This window comes from Saccostrea echinata, unplaced genomic scaffold (assembly GCF_033153115.1).
Source record: "Saccostrea echinata isolate AGI-Se365-2 ecotype Australia unplaced genomic scaffold, CSIRO_AGI_Sech_v1 ptg000011l, whole genome shotgun sequence".
Taxonomy (NCBI): Eukaryota; Metazoa; Mollusca; class Bivalvia; order Ostreida; family Ostreidae; genus Saccostrea; species Saccostrea echinata.
Genome location: NW_026889760.1, coordinates 178,823 through 204,717, shown reverse-complemented (window position 1 = coordinate 204,717; position 25,895 = coordinate 178,823). Strand labels below are relative to the sequence as shown.

The 25,895-nt window shown below is 32.6% G+C and overlaps 3 protein-coding genes across 3 annotated transcripts; 1 reads left to right on the top strand and 2 right to left on the bottom strand.

Annotated features, from left to right (window-relative positions):
- Positions 1-4,623: 4,623 nt before the first annotated feature.
- LOC133184892 (traB domain-containing protein-like) lies at positions 4,624-14,331 on the top strand. Its single transcript, XM_061319966.1, has 8 exons — positions 4,624-4,689; positions 5,375-5,530; positions 6,323-6,475; positions 7,081-7,179; positions 9,942-10,087; positions 12,019-12,179; positions 12,768-12,867; positions 14,119-14,331. Exons 1-8 carry the CDS (start codon positions 4,669-4,671, stop codon positions 14,246-14,248), a joined length of 966 nt encoding a protein of 321 aa, XP_061175950.1. The 5' UTR covers positions 4,624-4,668; the 3' UTR covers positions 14,249-14,331.
- A 1,678-nt stretch (positions 14,332-16,009) lies between these two features.
- LOC133184890 (uncharacterized) lies at positions 16,010-19,062 on the bottom strand. The gene is made up of 3 exons (XM_061319964.1): positions 18,722-19,062; positions 18,106-18,158; positions 16,010-17,898 (listed from the first exon to the last, which is right to left on the bottom strand). Exons 2-3 carry the CDS (start codon positions 18,155-18,157, stop codon positions 16,298-16,300), a joined length of 1,653 nt encoding a protein of 550 aa, XP_061175948.1. The 5' UTR covers position 18,158; positions 18,722-19,062; the 3' UTR covers positions 16,010-16,297.
- A 778-nt stretch (positions 19,063-19,840) lies between these two features.
- LOC133184839 (uncharacterized) lies at positions 19,841-23,657 on the bottom strand. Its single transcript, XM_061319917.1, has 5 exons — positions 23,496-23,657; positions 23,008-23,122; positions 22,746-22,877; positions 22,511-22,566; positions 19,841-19,978 (listed from the first exon to the last, which is right to left on the bottom strand). Exons 1-5 carry the CDS (start codon positions 23,622-23,624, stop codon positions 19,841-19,843), a joined length of 570 nt encoding a protein of 189 aa, XP_061175901.1. The 5' UTR covers positions 23,625-23,657.
- Positions 23,658-25,895: the final 2,238 nt, after the last annotated feature.

Sequence of the window (25,895 nt, the reverse complement as noted above, 5' to 3'; positions counted from 1 at the left end):
TTGATCTAGTATGTAATAAGGGTTTGAAATTCACTATCCTTTTCCCTTGTAAGCTTTCAGTTTACTATATTTTCATGATTTTTATCTTGTTCAGACATCGTGTCGCTGCTTTCAGTGTTAACCAAAATGCACTTGCATCATGACTCACTCGTTGCCCTATGGATTACCCGGCATTTCATATTTTCTTATTGCATATAAACGTTCGTTTGGTGTTTTTTTCAAATACGTACTCTTAATAAAACTATGTATAATCTTTACTTGTTGAATGGTTCTACTCTGCTAACTATAGATTTCTACATGTACTAAACGGTTTTGAATGGACAGTGTTAAATGATTAACCTTTGGGCTATCAACGTAATTTGAGTAAATGTTCACCTTATTACAGGTCCTAGCAAAGACTCTGGGAAAATTAAAATCATTCACTCAAGTAATTGAGCCATTCAATCCAAAAAAAAAAGAAAGTCAAGCAAATTGTGGGCTTAAAAAATTGTACCACAGTTGCCTCTGTCGCGCATAGGAACCATCCTCAATCTACATGTACTGTACATAACATTATAGAGATAAAGTTTATAAATTGTAAAACACTTGAAGTAAGATTTAATTCTAATTGCTAAAAAATTATTTATGAAAATAAAACACAGTATTTGCGAATATTTTCGAAACCTATGGATAATATGTTCAAAAAACAAGTCACAGCTAGAATGAATATGGTAGTCAATCATATTTTAAAAATAAATTAAAATGAAAATGCCAAATTTTAGAAAAAATATTTTCTTTTTAATTTTGGCCAATCCCGATCGATATTTAAGGAAGAATGCCACACCAAAATTTTGTTTAATAGATCTTTAAGAAATCCCTTTTAAACTAAGGTTTCAGCATTCAAAGACCGATATTAGCTTTTAATTATTTTATACGAATTTTTTTGCATTTTTTTTTTTCAGAGAAAATGAAAATGTTTTTTAGGTGTAATACAGGTTAAAAAGTAATTGAACTTGATAATCAAATAGAATTCTTAGTGGTAAATACAAAAAGAAGGCAGCAAATTATAATATTATTTTATCTATTCTGTGTTAATTTTGATCGGGATCAGTTTAATTTTGATCAGGATTGGTCCAAATATTAAAATAATTATTTTCCCTAAAATTTCTCAAATTCAATTCAATTTCTTTTTAAAATATGATTGACTAACATATTCTCCCTAGTTGTGACTAGTTTTATGAAGATTTTATCCATAGGTATAAAAAATATTTACAAATTTTGTGTTTTATATTCATAAATAATATTTAATTTTAAAAAATTAAAATGTCTATCCAACCTCTCTGTACACATTTTATTAGACATTCATATTATGCATTTATTAATAGCAAATTTTAAACCATAAAACATCTTTGATTTGAACGTATTTTATTGTCTATTAACTTTACAAATGGGATTGGGCAAAAGTTCTTAAAAAAAAAAAAAAAAACTTAATACGCCCTTTCCCTACATATAAATTATACCAAACATATTTACATATATGGGTTTAAGCTTAAATTAAATAAACACAGAAAAACATAATAATCAGAGGAACAATATTCAATTTAATATATTTCTTATTTAATACACAAGCTGTATAGAATTCGTAAAAAGTAATAATTGTATCAACCAAAACAACCTGACTTTTTAATAAATGTTTGTACAATGGAAAATAGATATTCATTTTCAACATCGTTTAGCGTTTCATCTCCCCACAGTAAAGTGTGAGTATCAACAGTATGCAATTTTCCCATTCTCAGAAATGAGTCAAAACATTCTTTTCTGACCTCTGTATATTTTTTGCATGAAAAGAAATAATGATGAGTATCATCCGCTCTTCCACAAGAACATAGGGGACTCAAAATTGCATCACATCGAAAAAGATCGCTATTAAACACACAGTTGTGTCGAAGCCTTGTATGTAATATATTTAAGCGTCGAATCCCGTAACTGATATAAGAGGGTGGCATAGGTTTATTGTAAGAAATGGACTTTTTAAAGATAGACAATGAAGAAGAATTTCTTACAGTAAGAGGTAATGAGTTCAATTCGTCAATAACAAGGGGGATGAAAGTTGACTTAAATGTTTGCAAACTGCATTCAGGTATGTTATAATTATACGAATTTCTCGTACTGTAACTTGATGAATTACAACGCAAATTTGGGATTATATCAATTAGATATTCAGGAACTTGGTTATTGTAGTTGACCTAGTATTTTTTCTTCTTTCATACAATGGTTCCCATCCAGTTTCAAAGTATAGTGCATCTTTAGAAGCTAATAGAGTTAAGAGCTAATTTTTCGCTAACCCCTACTTTACATCCACCCCACACCAAGGAAGCATATTCTAATTGGGGTCTACGAAAGGTTGTGTACATGAGTGAAAGAGTTTTACGATTTATAACAAATTTGATTTTTTTAATAAGCATCTTTGCAAATAAAACATTTTTTTTTCATTTTCTCGGAAAAAATACACAAAATTTCGTATTAAATGCTAATATCAGTATTTCAGTGCTGCAACCATAGTTTAAAAGGGATGTCTTAAAGATCTATTAAATAAAATTCTGGTTTGGCATTCCTCCTTAAATTATGAAAAGACTGGGGAAGGAGGTACGCAGAAAACATGTTAGAAATTCTATAACTGCAGTGCATGATTTGGAGACAAGCCCAGGCCAACTTTCAAAAAATGTTTGCCAGAAAACAAAATATTTTTTTTCTTTTCTCACCCGTCCACATGTATGTGTTACATTAAAAGTTTAGACTTTATCAAGTTAAACTTATCTATAACAGACTGTTATAGATAAGTTTAACTTGATCAAGTCTAAACTTTTAATGTAACATATGTTGAAATTTTCTTGGGGAAAAATTAATGTGTATCATATCTCATTTCTGAAGGTTTTTTAACAGGTTTTATTATATAATATTGTGAAAAAGTAGGGGGTCAGATTTCTATGGGGGTCATTTTTCAGCGTGAGAGGAGTCGTAGAATTACCGGCCTGGAAGGGTTTTCTACGGTCGAAAAATGACCCTACTTGTCGTGGAATATTGGCCCAGGATCATTTTTCTACGTATAAATTTGACCCCCTGGTCAATATTCTACGGGGGTCACTTTTCGTCGTTACACCGGAAAGGGGGATCATTTTCCCGAAAGTTTCAATTTGGAAAAACTCGCAGAGACTTTGAAAATGTTTGAACAGCGTTGAGAAAGACAAAATGTGACGGCAAAAAAGATTTAGAAAGAGGAAAGACACATTCAATGGCGTGAAAAACATAAAATTTCAGCTTGTGATAATCCAAGTTCAAAATAGTGTTTGGTTTTTCATTGTAACGAATAAACTAGATCATTAAAGTAAAAGAAAATGGAAACTTAGGCAAGTGTCTACAGGGAAGGTTTCGCGTTATAACGCGAAAGTTACGCGATTATTCGCGAAAGTTTCGCGTCATAACGCGATTAAAGTTACGCGTTCATTCGCGAAAGTTTTGCGTTATACCGCGAAAAATATATTTTTTACCTCCGAAAATGAGCTCTATTGGCTCTCGTAGTCTCGAGTAATATTTGTTGGTATATACTAAATATTACTGAAAGTTATAATAACAAATAACTTGCCTGCATGGTTTAAAATATCTTGTAATATCTGTTGGTGTTTCTTTTTACCCTAGGAAAAGTACTTACGTGTGGGAATTTTTATATGTGTCTTACAGTGTATGTAAATCATTTTTATGGCTAATGTTAGATCTGTTAAAACATTCGTGGTGGTGGTGGTGGTGGGGGCGTAACCACTAAATTTCTTACATATCTATATACAGTAGTTCTACCTTCAATAAAGACGCCTGTGACTTTTTTCAGTTAATTGTCAAGAGAATTATGTTGGGTTGTGCGCCCCCCCCCCCCCGAACTTGCTTTTCCTTGCCTGAAATCAACTGTTTTTACATAGAGTAAAGTAAAAGGCCTTTAAGATTTTTTTATATTAGTATTTCTGATATAAATGCATATACCAACAAATATAACCCAAGATCCTACTAACCCCCACCCCCATTTTTCTTTCTTTAATACCCCACCCCACCCCCCTCAAAAAATCTATTAAATTATTTGCCTGTAAGGAAATAATGGAATTAGATGTATTGTATTTAAGAGAGAATACTCTTTCCTCCTATTTATTCCTTCTTTGCCTTCGATCACTGTTTGAAAATTCCTGAATCCGCCAATTTTTGTTATTATTGTAATCTATCATAGGGTTTATTCAATTAAGCATGCGTATTAAAGATATTAAAGATAATAAAACAGACAATATAATCTATGCGCAGTGGCAGTATAAGCAGTTGGCAGTAAGCAGTTGGCTGTCGTATTATGGAATTCCATATATTTCAACCAGTTCTAAAAATAAAAAAAACAAAAAAAAACAATTGTTTTGCCCAGACACACTTTCTTCATTCATAAACTTTAAGAATATTTATTTACAATGCAAGCTTTAAACTTAAAAATGCAGATTTTCTTCTTTCTTTTTTTTGGGGGGGGGGGGGGGGTTGTTCTAACAGCTAAAATCGACGCAAGACTTGGAGCGGGACACGAATACAAATCGGGCTCGATGTACTTTAAAATTAATTATTTTTCTCTTAAGGCGTGCTGTCACAGGGGTTAAACACTTATTCTCTATGTTTTTCAAGAAATCCAAGGTACTGAACACGATTTTGTTACATTTTATTAATTATTAGGGCATATATTTTAAGTTTCATTCAATCTATAAATAAATTACTAAATTGCCTTTAAAATAATCTGAGGGCGACAGAGTAAATTCGAAATATGCACACTGAAGCTTATAACGTTAAAAAATATTACTTGAAAAAAATATATATTATATTGAAAAATATAAGTTAATAGAATTGAAAGGTCAATAAGGTTGTTAATTTTATCATTGAGTTCATAATAATTTTTTTTTATTCTGATATTTTACATCATGATTATCATCCATCAATTCAAATTATATCTGGAATGGACAGCTGATGGAATTATCACTACATTTAACCCCAGAACTCTGGGTTTTTGTTATCATTACTATTAAGTTAAACAATTCTTGTCATATTGAGTTTTGAAAAAAAAAAAGAAAAAAAACATTGATGGAGCATGATGACAAAATTTTCATCAAAGAACCTCTTAAACCAGTAGGTTCTATATGTCAAGTCCAGCTTCCTTTCACTTATGTTCAGTTGTAATGGTTAGTAACCAGTAACAAAGGTTACATAAGCCACACAAAAGGGAATGGGATTGGGCTGCAGGCACGGCTTATTTTAGTCCTTTCCCAGTTTCCCTAAATCAAGGTCGGAATGAAATGCACAAGATATGCTTGTGTTATTTTGGTAGGCAGCTGACCAGAATGGAAGTATTGCAGCACCAAAAGTTCCTGAATCAGAAGCACTGCCACAGAACTGTGAAGTATTGACCACAGAATGGGGAAGCAGAGTCTATTTACTGGGAACTAATGAATTCTGTACAAAATGTCTGCATAATGTATCAAAGGTATGGCCTGATGATTATGACTACATATTACAAATGATTATATTATCAATATGCAGCAAAAAAAAATGTCTTTGCTCTAGGGCATATGATTTTATGCTTGTGAAGATGCAGTAGGTTAAAGGTACATGTAGTAGGTTTACTTGGGTAAAAATGATCTAAAAATTTTATGAAGAAAATTATTGTAACTGTTAAGTGGACTAGGCTGTATATAGACATGCACATTCACTCTAGTATATTAAATAAGGCAATTTTGAAGATATTTTGGATATTCGATTGCTGCTAACAACAATATAAGAGACAAGAGCTTCAGCTATTAATTGGAGAAGTTCCTCTACATTGTTTAAAATTCTAGGAAAAAAATATACACAACTTTGCTGAATCTGATGATTAAAAATGTTCTTATTTGAAAGATACAGCTTAGGTAGCTGCAGAACTTTGGCGATCTCCTTTAAAAGAAAATTTGGACAGATATACCGGAGATCTCTGGTTTGCGCACATCTATTTTTCTTTCTCACATTTCTGCAGCTGGTGTGGACAGGCTGATGTGAAATGAGTTTATGATAAGCAGGTCACCAATATTAAGGAATTTCAAACTTATTGGTGAAATTGTAAAAAGCCATGCATTAGTTTTATAGGTCAGTTGTAGAACATTTAATGATGTGTATTCAAATATTAAAAAAGATAGCTTATAGATAGATCTACAATGTAGTCAAAAAAATACACAAATATAGTTGTATGCTAAATCGCTGCAAATTTTCACCATTGTCTAATTTGCTTGGTATCTGTTTGCAGGTTATCAAACAACTTCGTCCCAGTGTTGTGTCTTTGCAGTGTTGTTCGACCAGACTAGATGATATAAAACAGGATGAAGAAACTGCCTTTAAAAATCTTCAAATTTCATCAGCATTTTTGTACATGAAAATGTTATTTATAGCTCTTGGTGGTGTAAGTCTATACATAGTTAATTGTCCTTAAAAGTGTTACTTACTTAGGACACATGTCCATAATCCATATACTTGAAGATAGCACAAAAAAATTATTTCAGATTAGTTTTACTTAAACTTGCAGTTGGATATTTACCAACTTTCACATTTCTCAAATCATGGCTTAATTTTTTTTTTTTTTGTATTCTTTAAATTCTTTGTCAAAAAAAAAAAAAAAAAAAAACATTGTTCAACATATACTAACAATATCTCACTGAAAGAAAATGGATACATTGGAGAATTTACTCTTGAAATATAAGATTTTACTTATAGATTTAATTTTCAGGGTTAATTATTTCATGAGCAATTACCAGTAGTTGAAAACAAGTTAGCTGCACGTAGCTAAAAACAAGTCAGATAATACATTTATATATATTAAATCAAATCCACTTGAAAAATTATTAGAGTAATTAAATTTCTCAAACCATGAAGCATCGTGCATGAACAAAAATAACATTTCAAGCAAATGAAGAAAAGCTCAGATTATTTCCCCTTCCTTTCCGAGCAATATATAATGTTATAGTATTAAGATTATAAAATGAATGACATGAATATATATTTTTGCAGAATGGACCTGTATCAGCACTGCTTTTCAAAGAGAAGGTGTTGAAATCCAAGCAAACAGGGCTGTCATCTGATGCAGATCTCAGACAAGCTTTCACTGAGGTAAGAAAATCCAGATAATTTTAGGTCATTTATAGCAAATTTATTGAGGATAGTTTTCTTGGGTGTTTGTTTGCATTTTAGGATTTTTCAAGTGAATTTAGTTATCTTTTTTAGTTATCTTCCCAAGCCTTTGATTATTTTGTTATTTTACACAAAAATGCAGAAAAACTCTATTGTTAAACTGGGTCCATACTCCATAGGACAACATGTAAGGGTTAATGTTTGAGTAGCGCTCCATTCCTTAAAAGTAATGGAGCCAAGGCCCCGAAGGGGCCGAGGTCCATTGCTTTAAAGGAATGGAGCACTACGAGTATATTAACCCACTTAAAATCCACTGTTTTAAATGCTAGTTATTATTGTTTGTTAATATATAATAAAAAAATATATAAAATGTACACAATAAATATATATTTAACATATTAGTAGTATTTATAGCTTTAATATATATAGAGAGAGTGAGGCGAGTAAAGTGTTATAAAGAAATTTAAATCTGCCATCTGTCAACAGCTATGATAGCGTAGTGAGATGAGTGTCTGACTACCATGGTGAGGGTACCAGGATCAATTCACAGCGGTACCAGTATGGTTTTTTTCTTAAAATGAAAATAAACTAATGAATTTTTCTAAGTTCTTTCCCTGGAAGAGGCATGGGTAGGAGAATTTGAACATAGCAAATACCGTTTTCAATGTAATTTGCAACTCTCCATTCCTGAAAAATAATGGAGTGCTCAAACAAAAGAGTGACGTCACAAGTGGCTTTTAACAAAGATTGAACATTCTATGTAGGATGGTACCAAAATATAAGTTCAAAGATTTATTTCAGCACTACCATGTCATATACAGTGGCGCCGCGTTTATCCGGACGCCATTTATCCGGATGCTTCACCATCCGGACGATATTTTTGGGGAACCGATTTTTTCCACGTTATTTTGTCTCATTAATCCGGAAATTCGCGTTCCGTATCCGGACAGTCAATTTCTACTACAAACGTAATAGTTCATTGAAAAATGACTCGTTTATCCGGACGGTAATTTTTCAAGAAACGACTTTTTCACACTTCGCTTGCTTTCATGTTAATTGTTGTAAAAACATTGGCCATGCAGTCAGTTTGAAGACGGTTACCTGTGACCTACAAACAATAGCGTCTATAATTAGCGTGTGTTTACCCTAATTCAATCACACGTTTATCTTTAATATTTAGCTTATACTGTGCATTAATTAAATAATAATCTGTTCAAAATCATATTGCTAACCGTATATACATTGGTAAATTCATGAGAATTTTGAGGAGCTGTAAATAAAATGAACAATAAATAACGAGCGATTTCGTAATGCTCTTTATCATGTTGATTGCGTTAGTTTAAAATACTGTTTTCCATTTCTAAAAACGTAAATGTATTTGAAACGCTTTTTTCCCCACAAGACAGTTTAGAAAGGTACATAACTGAAGAAATATCTCTATTTAATGTACTACCGTTTACAAACGTCCATTGCTTTAGAAAAGATATATAAAACTGGCGTTACGTACAGAAGTTGATTACGTTTATCAAGGTATTTTTAATGATCGAAATTCAAACTTAGCGTCTGTAGAAAAAAAAATATTGATAATCATGAAGATGGCTTGTGTTTACGAATGTTTTTAATACTTTGTCTGAGTAAGCTTGCAGTTAATTTTAAAGTAACCCTGTGTAATGAATATACGGGGAATATACAGGGTTATTTTTTAATGATGATGCTGAACAGTTCTGTCATATCATATGAGCTTCAATAATTATAATATATGGCTAAATAAACAAATGTAGATCAAAATTTGCTCAGCCCATGAAGTCACAGGCCAAAGAGAAGGCGAATAAAAATAGGAGGCCTCAGCATAAAATTGCCCATCCATTTTTTTTTGTGTGTGTGTAAATTACATTTTAATATATTTTTTTCTCTAATCAATTACTGCTTTTAAAACAATAAACTAAAATATAATTTAAAAGTTTTTTTTCTTTGCTGTCATATTTGAAACAAGAATGTGCATATATACAATGTACATGCTTAGAGAGTGCTTTTTGAGATGTGATTCAATTATCCGGACGATTCATTTATCCGGACGATTTCGTTGGGGACAGAGGCGTCCGGATAAACGAGGCGCCACTGTATTTCAATATTAATTGTACCAAGGTTTAATGTGCCAGTATGCAGAAGTTGAAAGTTTTGGTTAAATAATTATATAACTACATGTAGATTCTTTTATCCAAAAATGCTATATTTGAAAGTTCTGGTTAAATATTTCAATGAATACTTTTTGAAATAGCAGTTGAAGAGTTTTGCCTTGATTTGGTCCTTTACAATGGTGTGCAATCAACAATTCTTTTAAAAATGCAAATATAAAGTCAGGTTGATTGTCAACAGTTTCTGCAAAAGCATATCTTATCATGTAATAGATGTAAATGAAATGCCTTCAAGCCAATAAGTACTGTAAACCTAGTGTTATTCAGAACAACTTTTATTCCAGATTTGTCAGTCCGAAATCCATCCGCAACAGTTACTTTAGATTTTCATGATGGAGGGAAACATTCTATATACACTGTAATACAAATGTAAAAAATGAGTAAATGGTTTATGTCGAAAAAATTTTTTAATGTAAAAAAATAGGGGGGGGGAGGGGGTGAAACTCATTAATATTTTTTGCAATCAGCTGGGAGTTTGTCAAAGGAAAAATCTATGAATTAAGTTCCAAAAATTTATAAAGGATTTTTTATGTCCTCACCATGCAGGTTAAGAAGATTCCAAATTGTAAACTACACTTAGCTGATATTCCAGAAGAGATTCTGGGAGTGAAGTCCTGGGGGATTCCTAGTGTTAAGGAGAGGATAACTTATGCAAGAAGATTGTATAAAAGGCTACAGACAGATCAAAACAAGTAAGCATGTGTATTGTATAGAAGGCTACAAACAGAAAAAAACAAGTAAGCATGTGTATTGTATAGAAGATTACAAACAGAACAAAACAAGTAAGCATGTGTATTGTATAGAAGATTACAGACAGAACAAAACAAATAAGCATGTGTATTGTATAGAAGGCTACAAACAGAAAAAAACAAGTAAGCATGTGTATTGTATAGAAGATTACAAACAAACAGACAGAACAAAACAAGTAAGCATGTGTATTGTATAGAAGGCTACAAACAGAACAAAACAAGTAAGCATGTGTATTGTATAGAACACTACAAACAGAACAAAACAAATAAGCATGTGTATTGTATAGAAGGTTCCAGACAGAACAAAACAAATAAGCATGTGTATTGTATAGAAGGTTCCAGACAGAACAAAACAAGTAAGCATGTGTATTGTATAGAAGGTTCAAAACAGAACAAAACAAGTAAGCATGTGTATTGTATAGAAGATTACAAACAGAACAAAACAAGTAAGCATGTGTATTGTATCATAAGAAGGCTCCAGACAGAACAAAACAAGTAAGCGTGTGTATTGTATAGAAGGGTACAGGCAGAACAAAACAAGTAAGCATGTGTATTGTGTAGAAGGCTGAAGACAGCACAAACCAAGTAAGCATGTGTATTGTATCGTTAGAAGTCTCCAGATAGCACTAAACAAGTAAGTGTGTGTATTGTATAGAAGGCTACAGACAGCACAAACCAAGTAAGCATGTGTATTGCGTAGGAGGCTCCAGACAGCACAAACCAAGTAAGCATGTGTATTGTATCGTTAGAAGTCTCCAGATAGCACAAAACAAGTACGTGTGTGTATTGTATAGAAGGCTACAGACAGCACAAACCAAGTAAGCATGTGTATTGTATCGTTAGAAGTCTCCAGATAGCACAAAACAAGTAAGTGTGTGTATTGTATAGAAGGCTACAGACAGCACAAACCAAGTAAGCATGTGTATTGTATCGTTAGAAGTCTCCAGATAGCACAAAACAAGTAAGTGTGTGTATTGTATAGAAGGCTACAGACAGCACAAACCAAGTAAGCATGTGTATTGTATCGTTAGAAGTCTCCAGATAGCACAAAACAAGTACGTGTGTGTATTGTATAGAAGGCTACAGACAGCACAAACCAAGTAAGCATGTGTATTGTATCGTTAGAAGTCTCCAGATAGCACAAAACAAGTAAGTGTGTGTATTGTATAGAAGGCTACAGACAGCACAAACCAAGTAAGCATGTGTATTGTATCGTTAGAAGTCTCCAGATAGCACAAAACAAGTAAGTGTGTGTATTGTATAGAAGGCTACAGACAGCACAAACCAAGTAAGCATGTGTATTGTATCGTTAGAAGTCTCCAGATAGCACAAAACAAGTAAGTGTGTGTATTGTATAGAAGGCTACAGACAGCACAAACCAAGTAAGCATGTGTATTGTATCGTTAGAAGTCTCCAGATAGCACAAAACAAGTACGTGTGTGTATTGTATAGAAGGCTACAGACAGCACAAACCAAGTAAGCATGTGTATTGTATCGTTAGAAGTCTCCAGATAGCACAAAACAAGTAACTGTGTGTATTGTATAGAAGGCTACAGACAGCACAAACCAAGTAAGCATGTGTATTGTATCGTTAGAAGTCTCCAGATAGCACAAAACAAGTACGTGTGTGTATTGTATAGAAGGCTACAGACAGCACAAACCAAGTAAGCATGTGTATTGTATCGTTAGAAGTCTCCAGATAGCACAAAACAAGTAAGTGTGTGTATTGTATAGAAGGCTACAGATAGCACAAAACAAGTAAGCATGTTTGAGATTGTACGAACAATAATCCAGCAAGTAAACATTGTGAAGCATCTTCTAGATTACTCAAGGTTCTGTTTACTAGTTGTGTACATATATTTGTATGTTTACAGCCCAGAGGATGTACATGAACTGGAGTCTAACAAAGATTACAGGCAGCAAGAAATTGACAAGGAATTCAGCTCCTTACCTGTGTTCAAGAGACTATTTATCAGTGATAGGGATAGGTATTTAGCCTACTCACTGAAGAAAGCCGCAGAACCCAGTGCAACAGGTAAGTTATAATCCAGGTACTCTAGCTTTTACAGGCTGAAATTCCAATCTGCTGGCTATTCTGGGAAAAGTAATGTTTAAACGAACTGTGCTTATAACTTTTCCATCTACTTAAGTAAGTTAAGTAAGATCTTCAATTCATTCCATGTTTTTCTATCAAAAAAGGGAGGGGATGAAAGATATAATACTAATTATTACAAGAGGCTTGAAATTTTTTCACGGAATTTTTTTGATGTGGACTTTGATAATATTCCAATATATTAATGCATCATGATACTGCATGTACTGGATTCTTGGTCAACTCCTATTTTATTTATGATTTTTTTATGATTATGTATGTATGTACATGTAATATGTCAAATATTCTACATATGTGAATTTGTTAATGATATTTATCCATCAATTTTGAACATGAAAAAAAGTACAGTGTTTCTATAACTGACAAAAGTGTTACAGATTTCGTAAATGTAATTGATAATGTATAACATCATTATTGATTATGATCTATTTAGATTTTACATGTACATATAGATAGACATGTTGTATAATTTATGGGCTTTGTTTATAGATTCATTGCAAACCTTTTTAGATAAAACGCCAACTGTGGTGGGTATAGTGCGAATGGAACATCTAGATGGCATCAAAGATAACTGGAATAAATCTGATTTAGATGTTGATAAAATAGCTAGGTAAGTTCTCCCAGTATGTTCCATGAGTCCATGATGTACCAGGCCATTATTAAAAATATCTTTGTTTCCCCTAACCCTACCCTAAAATTTCAAGTTGGGTAGGTAGGTAGGTAAATTATTTTTTTATGCAGTTTTGATAATACATTCTGAACAATTGAATAATATCTTTATAAATAAGAAATAACAAAAGAAACCGATTTTTAAACCAAGTATCATACAAATGAAATTTAAAAGTAAAATGTATGCTAAAATAATTCACAAATATTGAACTTGTGAAATATCTCATGCCAGCGGAAATTTATTGAAATTGAATTTTTACAAAAAGACAAGATTCCCAGATACTCAACCAGAGGCCATCCGAGTATATTTTTTAGTCCCGAAATTTACCCCATTAAATAAAAGGAATGAAGAAACGACATCTGAATTTTATTCATCAAGATGAAATAATTATACAAAGACATTTTCAACTCCTATGATCTTTTATAGTATAAATAGAATCATACATGAAGTGTTTATTAGATTGAAACGAAAGAAATGCAGTGATATGCATACACAAGGTGGGCCCCTGAGACAGGCTTTGCCATGCTTACTACGTACGTTAATTTTAGAAGACACATTTGTAAATACCATCTTAACACTCCCTAGTCATGGTATATTTAATTCACGAAATGTTTCAAGAGTGTAGGATTCTAATAAGTTAAAGATAAAATATATTAAGATTGATAAATCGCCGTTGTTTTATAACACGAACTAATCTTCTGTGGCCACATGTTGTAGGCGCCAAATGAGTAAAAGAAAAGCCGCCGTTCTGATTTAAAAAAAAAACCCGGATTTTGATTAAATTATATTTTATAAAGTTGATAAACAATAAAAAAAAGTATTTGAATAATCTTATTAAAAAACTTTTCAGTCGGCACGATTTAAGTGGGTCAGTCGCGTTAGGGGAAACAAAGGTATTTTTTATTTTGGCCCCAGTAGGCATGAATTGTATAAAGATGAAGGACTTTTAATGGTAAAAAAAATATATTGTATTGAAATATCTTTTTGATTGTAAATACAGTGTTTATAAAATAATAGTAAAGTGAAAATGTAAAAAAAAAAAAATGTGTATAGTATACTAGATCATTGTGTGGGTTTTTCACGGGATGGGGGAGGGGGTATATAAACAGTTCTAAATTTAAATGCCTGAAATTTGTTAAATCTATCAATTGAATTTAATTTTTAGTAAATTTTCCTTTGGTTTCTTCACAGTTTAGAGAAGAATTATGAGGTATACGAAGCCCTGAAGTATGGAGCTGTGATTATGACATTTACTTATTTCATGACGAGAAGAATTCGAGTCCGGAAAGCATGGGACCTTTACTTTAATGTAAAAAGATAACCTTTGTAGCATGTAGATCAATTTTATTAAAAGATATGATATTTTCATATGTGATATTCCCAATAAATTTCGGGTTTATAGTTCATGCTTAGTTTCTTATATCTAATATCAGATAGTTACTTTTTTGTTATTGTAAATAAGTATTATGCATGCCCATTACTTATTTGTCACATAATATTTTGTCCTCTTGCTGACAATCAGTCAATAGTGTCGTTCAACCAGATGCTCGGCTGTTCTCCGTAAACTGGTAAATCTCCTCCAAGCATAGATTTACGGAGGTAACCGACATTCTCTATCCAGAGTTGTCTTTCGTAACGCTCCCAACACCTCCATCAACGCTCGTTGTACAAGATTCTTGTACAAGTTTTAAACAGTGAAAATTTGATAGTAAAATGGTAATTAATTATTGTAATTATCGATAAAGATGATAATTTATCATTTATTTTAAATCTATAATCACTCAAAACGATATATTTTCTCAGTTTTTAGGGAACTATTTTGCGGAGAAAAAATTAAAAACTTAATTTAAAAATCCTTTTAAAGTGTAATAATTTAAAATAAATCCTGTTTTCCAATAACAAATATAATTAAAAACGATTATTGATACAACTTTTAATCATTTACAAATTTTCCAAGAATTTTGTATAACAAGCGTTGACAGAGCGTAGCGGGGAACGACAACTCTGGGTAGAAAGTGAGGTAGCCGAGCGTCTGGTTGAACGAAACTTTGTGCTGTTTTACAGGTTTGTCGGCTACTCCAGAACAAGTCAGCTCTGAGAATAAAATAACTTTGTCTTCTTTGGAGACCATTGGCGTACCATGTACGCTCATACATATAGGAGAGATTGTTCGCTTTGATTTTCAAACAGTAATTTAACGCGTGTTTTACTTTTGTGTTAAACTTTTTACTTGTAAATGAGAAAACCTTATATATAATTACAGTAAAACCTTTTTTCCTCAGTCCATTCTGTCTTGCCATGGAATCTACTTTGAACATTTACCACTACTAAATCAGATAATAATGGCTTCTTGAGGGGGTAATCCAACAAAAAGGGATCGTACCTCATACAGTTAGCAAAATTCCAACCCTGTTTATATTACACAATTTAAAATCTACCCCCTCCCCCCCCCCCCAAAAAAAAAAAAACGTGACGAGGTTTACATGCATTTCTTACTAGCATCTATCCCCTTCCTTGGTCCCGACGCCTTTGGGTGCTGAATAAACCGACCCCCCCCCCCCCATTACAAGATTTTAAAATTACTTTCCTTGCTGAACAATGCTGAGAATAGCCTATTCATCAAGAAAAAGATTGCCAACCAAAGACTTTGCAGGCTATGTTAGGGACTCCTTATTTCTATAATCTGTAGAATGAAATAAGATTCATTTATATAAAGTTTTATACCATACTTTCATTAATATATATCTATAAGCAAAATATTTGGCCTTGGGAATTGACAAATCACGCTATAATTAATAAACACATTTACCTTGGATCCGCACCTTTTTGACTTTGTAGTTTACCGACTGCATGCAAAAAATTCAGACAAGTTAATTTTATGACACGATCCCTGTCAATCAAACTTGAACCTTTCAAAGAAACTGTCATGTCTATAATTTAAATAGAATTAAGTGAAATGAAATTCGCTGCGTGTCTTTGTTAAAGAAACGGAAATACAGATAAAGTAAAATTATTTATTTTGGATCAACATGATTAACAAATAAATAACATGAAAGATATATACAATGGAATTCAGGGATGATTTCTTTGTTTCAAAAAATGACCTCTCAGAAGCATCAACGCTCCAATACTTTCAACTCTGAGCGCCCGGGTTAACATGGTTAAGTTAACATTTCTTAGGTACAATTGGAAAAATTTATATTTCAAAATTTAAATAAAATACTGATAACTACTACTATATGCCTCATTTGAACAGTTATAAGCCCTGAGAGAGTGACTGGAATCTAAAGATAGAGGTGTATATTGGGAAGCATTTGACACGTGGCTCCATGATTGGTGTACTCTTTCTAATAATTCTGTTTTCTCCTTTTCAGTAAATTTTCTTCTCTTTTGGCGTCACACAAACATTACCGCAACCCATGTCACAACATTTGTCAACCCCTGGGCAATCATCATCGAATTTGCAATTTGTCTCGCACCTCCGATACATTAAATTCACAGGACATGAACCTTGCTTTTCCGGTTTGAAGATTTCCACTTCCGGATATAATAAACTATTTTCCGGATAGATACTGTTAGATTCCGGTGGTAGCATTGTTTTTTGGAGGTAGCTGGCAAAATGATTGTCAAAAGAAGTTTGAGCATCGCTCGGTTCTTTAAGAGGCCCATACTCTTCATTAATGTGTTGTTCGTACATGCGTTCAGCCGGAGAAACAACGTCAAGAATGGAAGACTGGCCCAAAGGTATTTTTTGTTTAGACATCGGATCGATGATATGCCAAACAGGTTTAAATGAGGATGGGGAAGTTCTACGCGCTGTTTCAGGTTCAGCTATGCTGTTTTCTGACGTTATGTCAACTGAAGGGACTTGAAATTTAGATGGCAGTGCCATAGATGCGGACGTTTGAGTTAAGCTCACATCTGTTGATTGCACAGTTGGACTCATAGAAGTACTGATATCCGGAACTGCTGTGCTTGTTGGTAGAGATGGTTCCGGTTCCGGGGTAACTAACTCTTCTGGCACAGAAATGATCACTGGATTTTCTTCTGGAAAAAGTTCAGGTTCTCCTGCTGGAAGTAATGAAGTTGGTGTTTTCAATATATCAAAAATCGGGCTATCTGTGTTAACTGATTTCGGACTTTCTGTACTTATTGATGAGGTTAGTTCATCAATTGGGATAATTACGGGATAGTCTTCGGGGTAAACTTCCGGGGCTACTTCTGGGACACTTGTGCCTTGTATTGAAGATTCGACAATGTCTGGTCTAGAAACAATTGGCACGCCTCCTGGATGTATAAGCTCCGGTGATGAGGTTGTATTGCTGGATTTTTCTGACAGAGTCGTTACATTAACAGGATTATTAATTTTGGACACTTTTATGGAAGGTTTGAAATGCTTCTTTCTTTTTTGCAAAAAGCGAAAAATAAAATTGTTCAAACTTTGAAATATCCTCTGTTGTGTAGATTTTTTAGGTGACAATCTCGCTAAAAGTTTCTGGATTCGTGAGTTGACATTTTTCGGTCGTGTGGGCTTTTTCTGACGTTTCTGTGCCCTTAATTTCAATTTTCGTAACAGCCATCGATTGACTGCAAACAAACGACTACTCAGAACGTGTAGACCGGGCTTAAAAACTGGTTCTTTAAATTTTGGAAGTGTGTTCACGATAGTAGGATAAAGGCATATTGAGGATTGTCCATATGTACAGCATATCTGCGGCTCCATGCAGTCCGCGTCCCGTTCGCACGAGATTCCAGTCTTGGTGTCCGTAATAACGGGACATTCTCCCGGTCGAGCGATTTTGATGTCGCTCGAAGCTTCCGGTTTCATACAAGCAAACCCAGCCAGCGTGTGGGGACAGCACTTCAGGGAGCCTGAGCAGTCTCTGTCACTCTTACAGTTTCCCCCAGCGTTGGAGTAAGTAGGGAGTGGACATTTTCCGGGTTTATTTGTTGAAACTAGAGCCTTTACTCCTGTGAAGGAAAAAATAAATCATTTCAATATTGAATTTTATACATACAATATAGTACATCATTTCCTTCTATTTTCTTTCTTGCTGAAAATAATTTTTAACATGAGAGTTGTAGAATTAATTTTTGAAAGAAATTAGGAGGACAAAAATTAATGTAATGATCTACATTGTCCATTTCCATTCTTTTTTCAATAAAATGACAATTTACCTGTGATAACAGAGACCAGAAAGACCAAATTTCCAACACCAACCCGTCCCATTCTGTAAGAGGAACAAGTCTACCTCAGTATACATACAATTAATGATCATAAGTATTTAAGTACATAAATTTTGTTTATAAGTGTACATCGGACTGTCAAAGCAAACAATTCGAAGTCAATTGTTTATTTGCATTTTTGTGAATTTTACATGTGTAAATGACAACTTGTAATGCCCACTTGACAATAATGATTAGCATGGTACATGGGCGTGCAAGCCGATGAATATTTTGAATTTACTGTACGCGGTTCTTGTCAATATGTCGAATATCTGACGAGCATCAGGTTTGTCTTGGTCAGAGTGTAATAGGGGCAAATTGTTTTTAAATGCATTTATTCGAGACAATGAATTAACCAATTTTAAATTCTCTCTCTCTCTCTCCGTCAAAGTAAATCTTAATTGAAACATACATGACATTGTATGTTGTACATTTTCAGCTGTTTTCAACTAATAGTTCTGTTTGTCACAAAAGTAGTTAGACCATCATAAACTATTGTGGTTCATATATACCGTATATAAGCAACAATTAAAAAAACTCATGAGACAAAGAAAATCTGAATGCTTACCTTGTTTGCTTGAATTTCCACGTCTTGCACCTTGCAAGTTTTTTTCCAAAATTTATAAAATCCGTATCCCAGCTACAGTTAACTTTTATCCACTTTACGTAAAAATTTCATCATATAGATGCACTGCCAACTACTTGTCTTTGACTATTAAAAATCATGAATTCAAACATTGAAGAGCGACACGAGGACTGCTACATTTTTCAGTGACCCGTCGGTTTTTAAGAGAATTTATTTGAATAAATTTAATCACTGAGGAGTCGCTAATTACAAATTTAGAAAATAATATGTACATGCATAATAAAAATTTCTCTATCGATCAGAAATTGAATTGGAAATTAATTTATTACCATAATGAGATAAATTTCTTTTTCCGCCTGGATTTTTTTTCTTCTATTAATGATCGGGCGTATACTTATCTTTGCAGGACATAGCCAATAATGTTGTATGTATTTATTTGTCCTGCATCTAAATAAGGATATATCCATGTACTTTGATAAATTTCAGAAGTTGACCAGCTGTGTATTGTTTTCTGTTTGGTTCCAGTGTTGTGATAATGTCCAATGAAACATCTTCTTTCTCTTGTGCATGTACATGAACATCATGGTTTTTTTTTCTAGGGGGGGGGGGGGTAACTAATGTCACTTTTCATGTAAACACATCTTTGGATAATGGGATTGAGAGATAAAATGTATTTTTTAAAAAATATTGGCTAAACCGTCTTTCAAGAAATACTTTAGAAAATTGCATGTATGTGGTTACAAAATAATGTACGGTCTTAAAGGTCCGGTATGAGAATACATGTGTACATTTCGTCTCCCTTTAAATTAGTATCCCATTCTTCATCAGTGACCCTTCTGAATTGATTCGGAATGTAAATGGAAATTTTTTTTAAAAATCAAAATTGCTCTTATACATGTATGCTCCTCCGTCAAAGTTCGTCTTTGATTAAAAATTGACTGATTAATTTTTTTTTTTTTTTTTTTTTTTTTTTTTTTTTTTTTTTTTGGATATCGCTTTATAGATTAAGACTCGCCAGGCTACAGTTTTCTTTTCGTGTAGTAGGTGACAAAACTGCCTCCCGAGATACTGAAATAAATAACAAGGTAATGAAAGTTTTGTTTATTTTGTTATACGCATGTGTCTAGCAAAAAAGCGCATAAAACGCACAAAACGAGACTCTTTCAATAAGGTAAAGTTTCTTGTGTGTTTCCCTCCATTTCGTTTATTTTTCAGAATCTTCTTTTGGAGTCTTATCACCTGTAAAAAAAAAAAAAAAAAAAAAAAAAGATTATCATTTATCATCTCAGAGGCAGATCAGTCTCTTAAATAATTTTCAATATTTTTTGTTTGTTATGGAATTCCATATACGACAGCCAACTGCTTACTGCCAACTGCTCACTGCTTACTGCCAACTGCTCACTGCTTACTGCCAACTGCCACACATATTTGAATAAATTTTCATATTTATATTGATATTTATTTGAATTTTCATAAAACCAGGCGCGGATCCAGGATTTTTTTTACAGGAGGGGCCCAGCCCAGTAAAAAAATTCCAACCCAGAAATTTCTTGACAAGAAAAAAACAAAACAAAACAAAAACTTAAACTCCTTTCCTAAACGTGAAAAAGCTATTTCGGGGTGGGGGGTGGGGTGGGGGGTTGACATTTATGCTTCGTATCTATGACTTTTCATATCAACTTAACACGGATCCGCGTTTTCAAGGGAGAGGGGGTTGCAAGGTCAATTTTGGTTGGTTTAGTATAGGCCTATACATTAAATAACTGTACAAATTCCAGGAGGTGGTCTAGACCCCCCACCTCCCACCGACCCCCCCCCCCCCTCTAGATCCGTGTATGTAAAACATAACTTATTTGGGAAAACAAAGAGATATAAATCTTTAATTTGAGGAAATATTTCACTATAACGGAAAATGGAAATTTATTTTCAAAACATCTTCCTCCGTGAATTAACAAATCCTTTTTTTCAGTTTTTATTCATTCCAAAGGTTTTGTTGTCTTACGGGGAGGGGGGGGGGGGCACGTGTTTAAAGATTAAAAACAGGACAATAGTCATTTTATTACCAATTTCAAGTGAGATAACCAAAAAAAAATGTACTTTATCACTTTATCAATCTCATATGTTAAATTTTACACAAGTTAAAACATACGGTGAGATTTAAGAGTCATTTATCCATTTTCATTTTCATGAGTATTTGAAAATGGTGATGTTTTTAGCCTGATTTCAAGTGATAAAATTTTCTACCCCCTTATGAAAGGAGTTGTAAATAAGAGCAACTTCTTTTTGTCACTGGTTTTTAAAATTAGTACTTAATACTAATGAACTTTTCTTTGCATTCAAACAAGTTTTCATGTCCAAATTGCCATTTATACTGAATTAATTGGTGGAAAATGTAGGCGGGAATCGAGAGTTAGTGTACGTAGTAATAACAAATAACAAAATTTGGCGGATTTAGGAATTTTTAAACTGTAAAGACGAGGAAGGAGTAAATCGGAAGAAGGGGTATTTCTTCTTAAAAACAAAACATTTAATTTCTGCATTTCGTTGCAGGCAAATAATTTGATAGCTTTTTTGATGCGGGTAAGGGGGGGGGGGGTCACATACGACAAAAGAACAAACTTTTAAAAGGGTCTCGAATAACATTTGTTGGTATATGTATTTATACTAGAAATATTACTGAAAGTTATAATAACAAACAACTTTTGCCTAGTTTAAAATATCCTGTAATATCTTTCGGATTTTCTTTTGACCCTAAAAAAAGTACCTATGTGTGGGAATTTTTATATGTGTCTTATGTAAATCGTTTTAATGGCTAATGTTAGATCTGTTAGATCTGTAAAAAACATTTTTTATTTGTTATCTCATTTGAAATTGGTAATAAAATGACTATTTTCCAGTTTTTAATCTTCAAAAACACGTGCCCCCCCCCCCCCTAAGAGAAAACCTTTGGGATGAATAGAAACTAAAAAAAAAATGATTTGTTGTTTCACGGGGGAAGATGTTTTGAAAATAAATTTCCATTTCCGTTAATTCCTATAGTGAAATACTTCCTCAAATTAAAAATTTATATCTCTTTGTTTTCCCAAATAAGTTATGTTTTACATACACGGATCTAGAGGGGGGGATGGGGTTGGTGGGAAGGGGTTGTCCGGACCACCCCCTGGAATTTTTAGAATTATTTAATGTATATACTAAATCAACTTAAAGTGACCTTGGACCCCCCCCCCCCGTCCTAGAAAACGCAGATCCGTGTTAAGTTGATATGAAAAGTCATAGATATGAAGCAGAAGATGTCAACCCCCACCCCCACCCCCGCCGAAATAGGTTTTTCTCGTTTAGGAAAGGAGTTTAAGTTTTTTTTTTCTTGTCAAGAAATTTCTGAGTTGGATTTTTTTTTACTGGGGTGGACCCCTCTTGTAAAAAATTCCAGTATCCGCGCCTGGTTTTATGAAAATTCAAATAAATATCAATATAAATATGAAAATTTATTCAAATATGTGTGGCAGTTGGCAGTAAGCAGTGAGCAGATGGCAGTAAGCAGTGAGCAGTTGGCAGTAAGCAGTGAGCAGTTGGCAGTAAGCAGTTGGCTGTCGTATATGGAATTCCATAGTTTGTTTGTTTTTTTTTTTTTTGTTTTTTTTTTTTTTGGAGGGGGGGGGGGTTAACAACGTATTAGTAAGATTAAAATGTCCCATTCTGTGGGTTATGGGGTTACAAAATTATCGTTGTACAGAATTATAGAGTTATATACTTACAATGTAGTAGACTTACATTATGTTTCACATATTCACTTTCGCTGAGTAATTTCTCCACTTGATTTGTTTCGTCTGAAATATGCCGTAAAATGATGTCAGAATTCTATTGGCTTCCTGAATATTGAAATTGTTTGAACATTTAAATTTCATTTCTTTTAAAACTCATTTCTAATTCTTATCAGAAAAAGAAATATTTTATGGAATATCCTGATTTCTGTTTTTGGTGTAAATTAAATGATTGATTTTCGTACCTATTTCCTTTACGTTTTCCGCCACTTTTCTCCAAATATTATCAATGGAATGTCCGTCCTTCTCCGTGATTTCCCCTTTGGACACCGTGATTGTAGCTATATAGGCCATTACCAAGTTCTTCTTTAGTGCCACTAGAAAAACACAACAAAAGTGGAGGGTAAAAGGCTAGGATATCAAGTTTACAGCATTAATAAATATCAGTATAATTCTCTCTCTCTCTCTCTCTCTCTCTCTCTCTCTCTCTCTCTCTCTCTCTCTTACCGAAATACTTCTTCATGTCTTCCTTTTCGTTCGACTTGAAAAATGTAGCATGCTCTGGTACTATTCCTCTCTCGACAATCTGCAGAATCATCTCTGTTTTGATTGTGTACGGACCCTGAAAAGCAGCAAATTAAACTGAGAAAATACAATTTAAAGCAAATTTGCCAGTTAGGTTATTACATTTTTTTATAATGTAATAAAATTTTATTTGAGAGAGAATTTTGTAATATGATATAAAGATATTCCCCATAATGTATATGATAAATATTTGCCTCATAAACCCTTTGTGTCTTCTCAATATTTCCATTTGTTTAAGCACTTTAATATTAATAAAATTTCCTAAAAATTAATTTAACAATTAAATAAAGCTGCGGCCTTTTTTTTTTTACCTTGAAAGCCCAATATGGAAAGCAATACTATATATGATAAAGTTTACTGCTGTAAAATACAAACAAAATATAAAGATCAAATGACTAAAGGAAACATACCAGTTCCAACAAAGTTTCCAGGCAAGTTGTTTCGATAAAATGCTCGAAATAATTTCGGAGCTGATCAAGGAAAAATTGTGAACTTCGCAGAACTGCACTTGCAGATCCTATTTGGATTGTGATATCCATTTCGTATTTGATATCTTGCTACTTTTGACAATTTATCTTCAGAAGCCTGGTAACTTGACGCTTTGTATTGTTACGTCATAACAAATCTTAACAGTGACGTAGACACATTGTGACGGAAAAAAAATGATTCTAACTACCAGCGCGAAGGAAATGTTTCAATGTTAGAGTACAAAAATAACATATATACTTTTTTCTTGCATGCTTTGTCAACCACTGAGTAAAGGAATAGGGTTTCGAAGTCCTGAGTCGAATTATAGGTTTGATATTTACTAACTCGACGAACAATCCCGCTGCGTTCTTTATCAAAATTTAGAAATAGCTATATAGATGTTTTTATTTGCTATTTACTCTACATGGCCTTTGATGATATTAAAAACTGAATGGAATTTTAAGTACACTTCTATAAAATAAAAATTAAAAAAAACGTGAAAATTTTATTCGTGGCCTATTTTCTTCCCTCTTGCTTCTGGTTTCTTAACTCATTTTTAATGCAGAAAAAAGTAAAATTCGGTCATATAAAAAAAATCTATATAGTTTTTGAATGTGTTCTAAATACAGCTATGGCTTGTATCTTGTCAATGAAAGGTCATTAAATTTACAGTGTCTTTTTCTAACATTATGTTAACTAAAATATTTACATTTGAAATCTGTACGTGATTTTAATCCAAAACAATATTAATTAATACAGATGTGATCAATTGCAAATTATATTGAAATATAGTGGTTTGAATTTTTCTATTTTAAGAAGACCGGGGCTAATATGATTTAAAAATTAACTCCTTTATTTTGAGGTAGAACATGAAATGACAAATTATAATTAATTCTTGAGGTCTTTGTAATTACAAGGTCATGTATATCATGTTATAATTTCCTAATTTAATTAAACTAATGCTTTGATTTATTTTTTTTTTTCTTGATGTTAATGTGGAGAATATAAATTTTTAAATCAAGTACAACTTATATTAAAATAAAATCAAACTATTTATTTATGGTTTATTTTATTTATCTATTTTATGTGTTTTATTAAGCTTACTTGATTGAACGAATTATTTCTTTTATTAGATTTGCATGGATTATAAATATCTTTAATTTGATGAAATATTACTTCTGAAAGCATGGTAAACTCTTTTTAGAATATGATTTAAATAACTGTGCACCTTTCTGAAATTTTGTGTTAATTTTTCATTCAAAATTAAAATCGGCGATAATGAATATCTGCATATTTTTCTATTTGTATGAGCAAAATTTGATTCAGTAAACATACGACGCGACCACGCAAAACGGAGAGTCTTATCGAAACCAATATAATTAACGATTTTATGAATCAGAGATTATCTTAATCCCCTTATATTTAGCGGACACATCATAGGTGTCCTATCACAACAAACAATCACATTGTTTGCGTGAATTTACAAAACCCATCTCTTAATTAATTCAAATGGCTTCCATGTTTTTGTAACAAGTGCGCGCTTTTTCAACATCGCACTATGCCGCGGAAATGATGAGCTTTTAAATTGGCGGAAAGATGAAAAGAGCATGCGCGTGTATTTTGATAACGGTTAGAGAGGGGTGTCCAGTGGTTTCATACTGATCATTTTTGAGAAAATATTCCAGACAGCTTGTTGTGCAAAGAACTAAGGTAAGTTTTTCTAATCATTTGTTTATTTTTCGATATCATCATTAAATATTTTTCTAATTCTTCACATGTACATTTTTGTAATAATTATCAAACTGAATGTAGTTTATTTTTTTTCTTGGAAAGGAGGGAGTTTAAATTTATCTATTATAAACTACAAAAATTTTAAAATTAAAAAAAAGTCGCGATCGTTAGAAGAATAATGTCGGAAGCTATAGAGAGTAAATTCAAATAAAAATAAAAGTAGCTATATTACATGTATAATCAGTATCTCAAGAACTCTTCTTTATATTTATCACTTATGTGAAGTTAATCGCTAGAATGAAAAGGTATTTTTAAAATAAATGTACTGTAATTATATATCCTAAAAAGGAAAGTAAGTAAATTCATTTTCAAACACTTAAATTAAGTGTAACGGGACAATTGAGTTTTTTACAGTAATTCCTGAATTTGAATATTTGTATATATACATGTAAGGTTTATTTTTTATGAAAAGCATGTGTGTACATATATTTAATAAGCGTGTTTTGTTTTGTTTTGTTTTGTTTTGTTTTGTTTTTTCAATTGTACAAAATAAAAAATATTTCCTTTGTTTAAGGTCCTTGATGAAATCTGTACTACAAAATGGGCTTCCG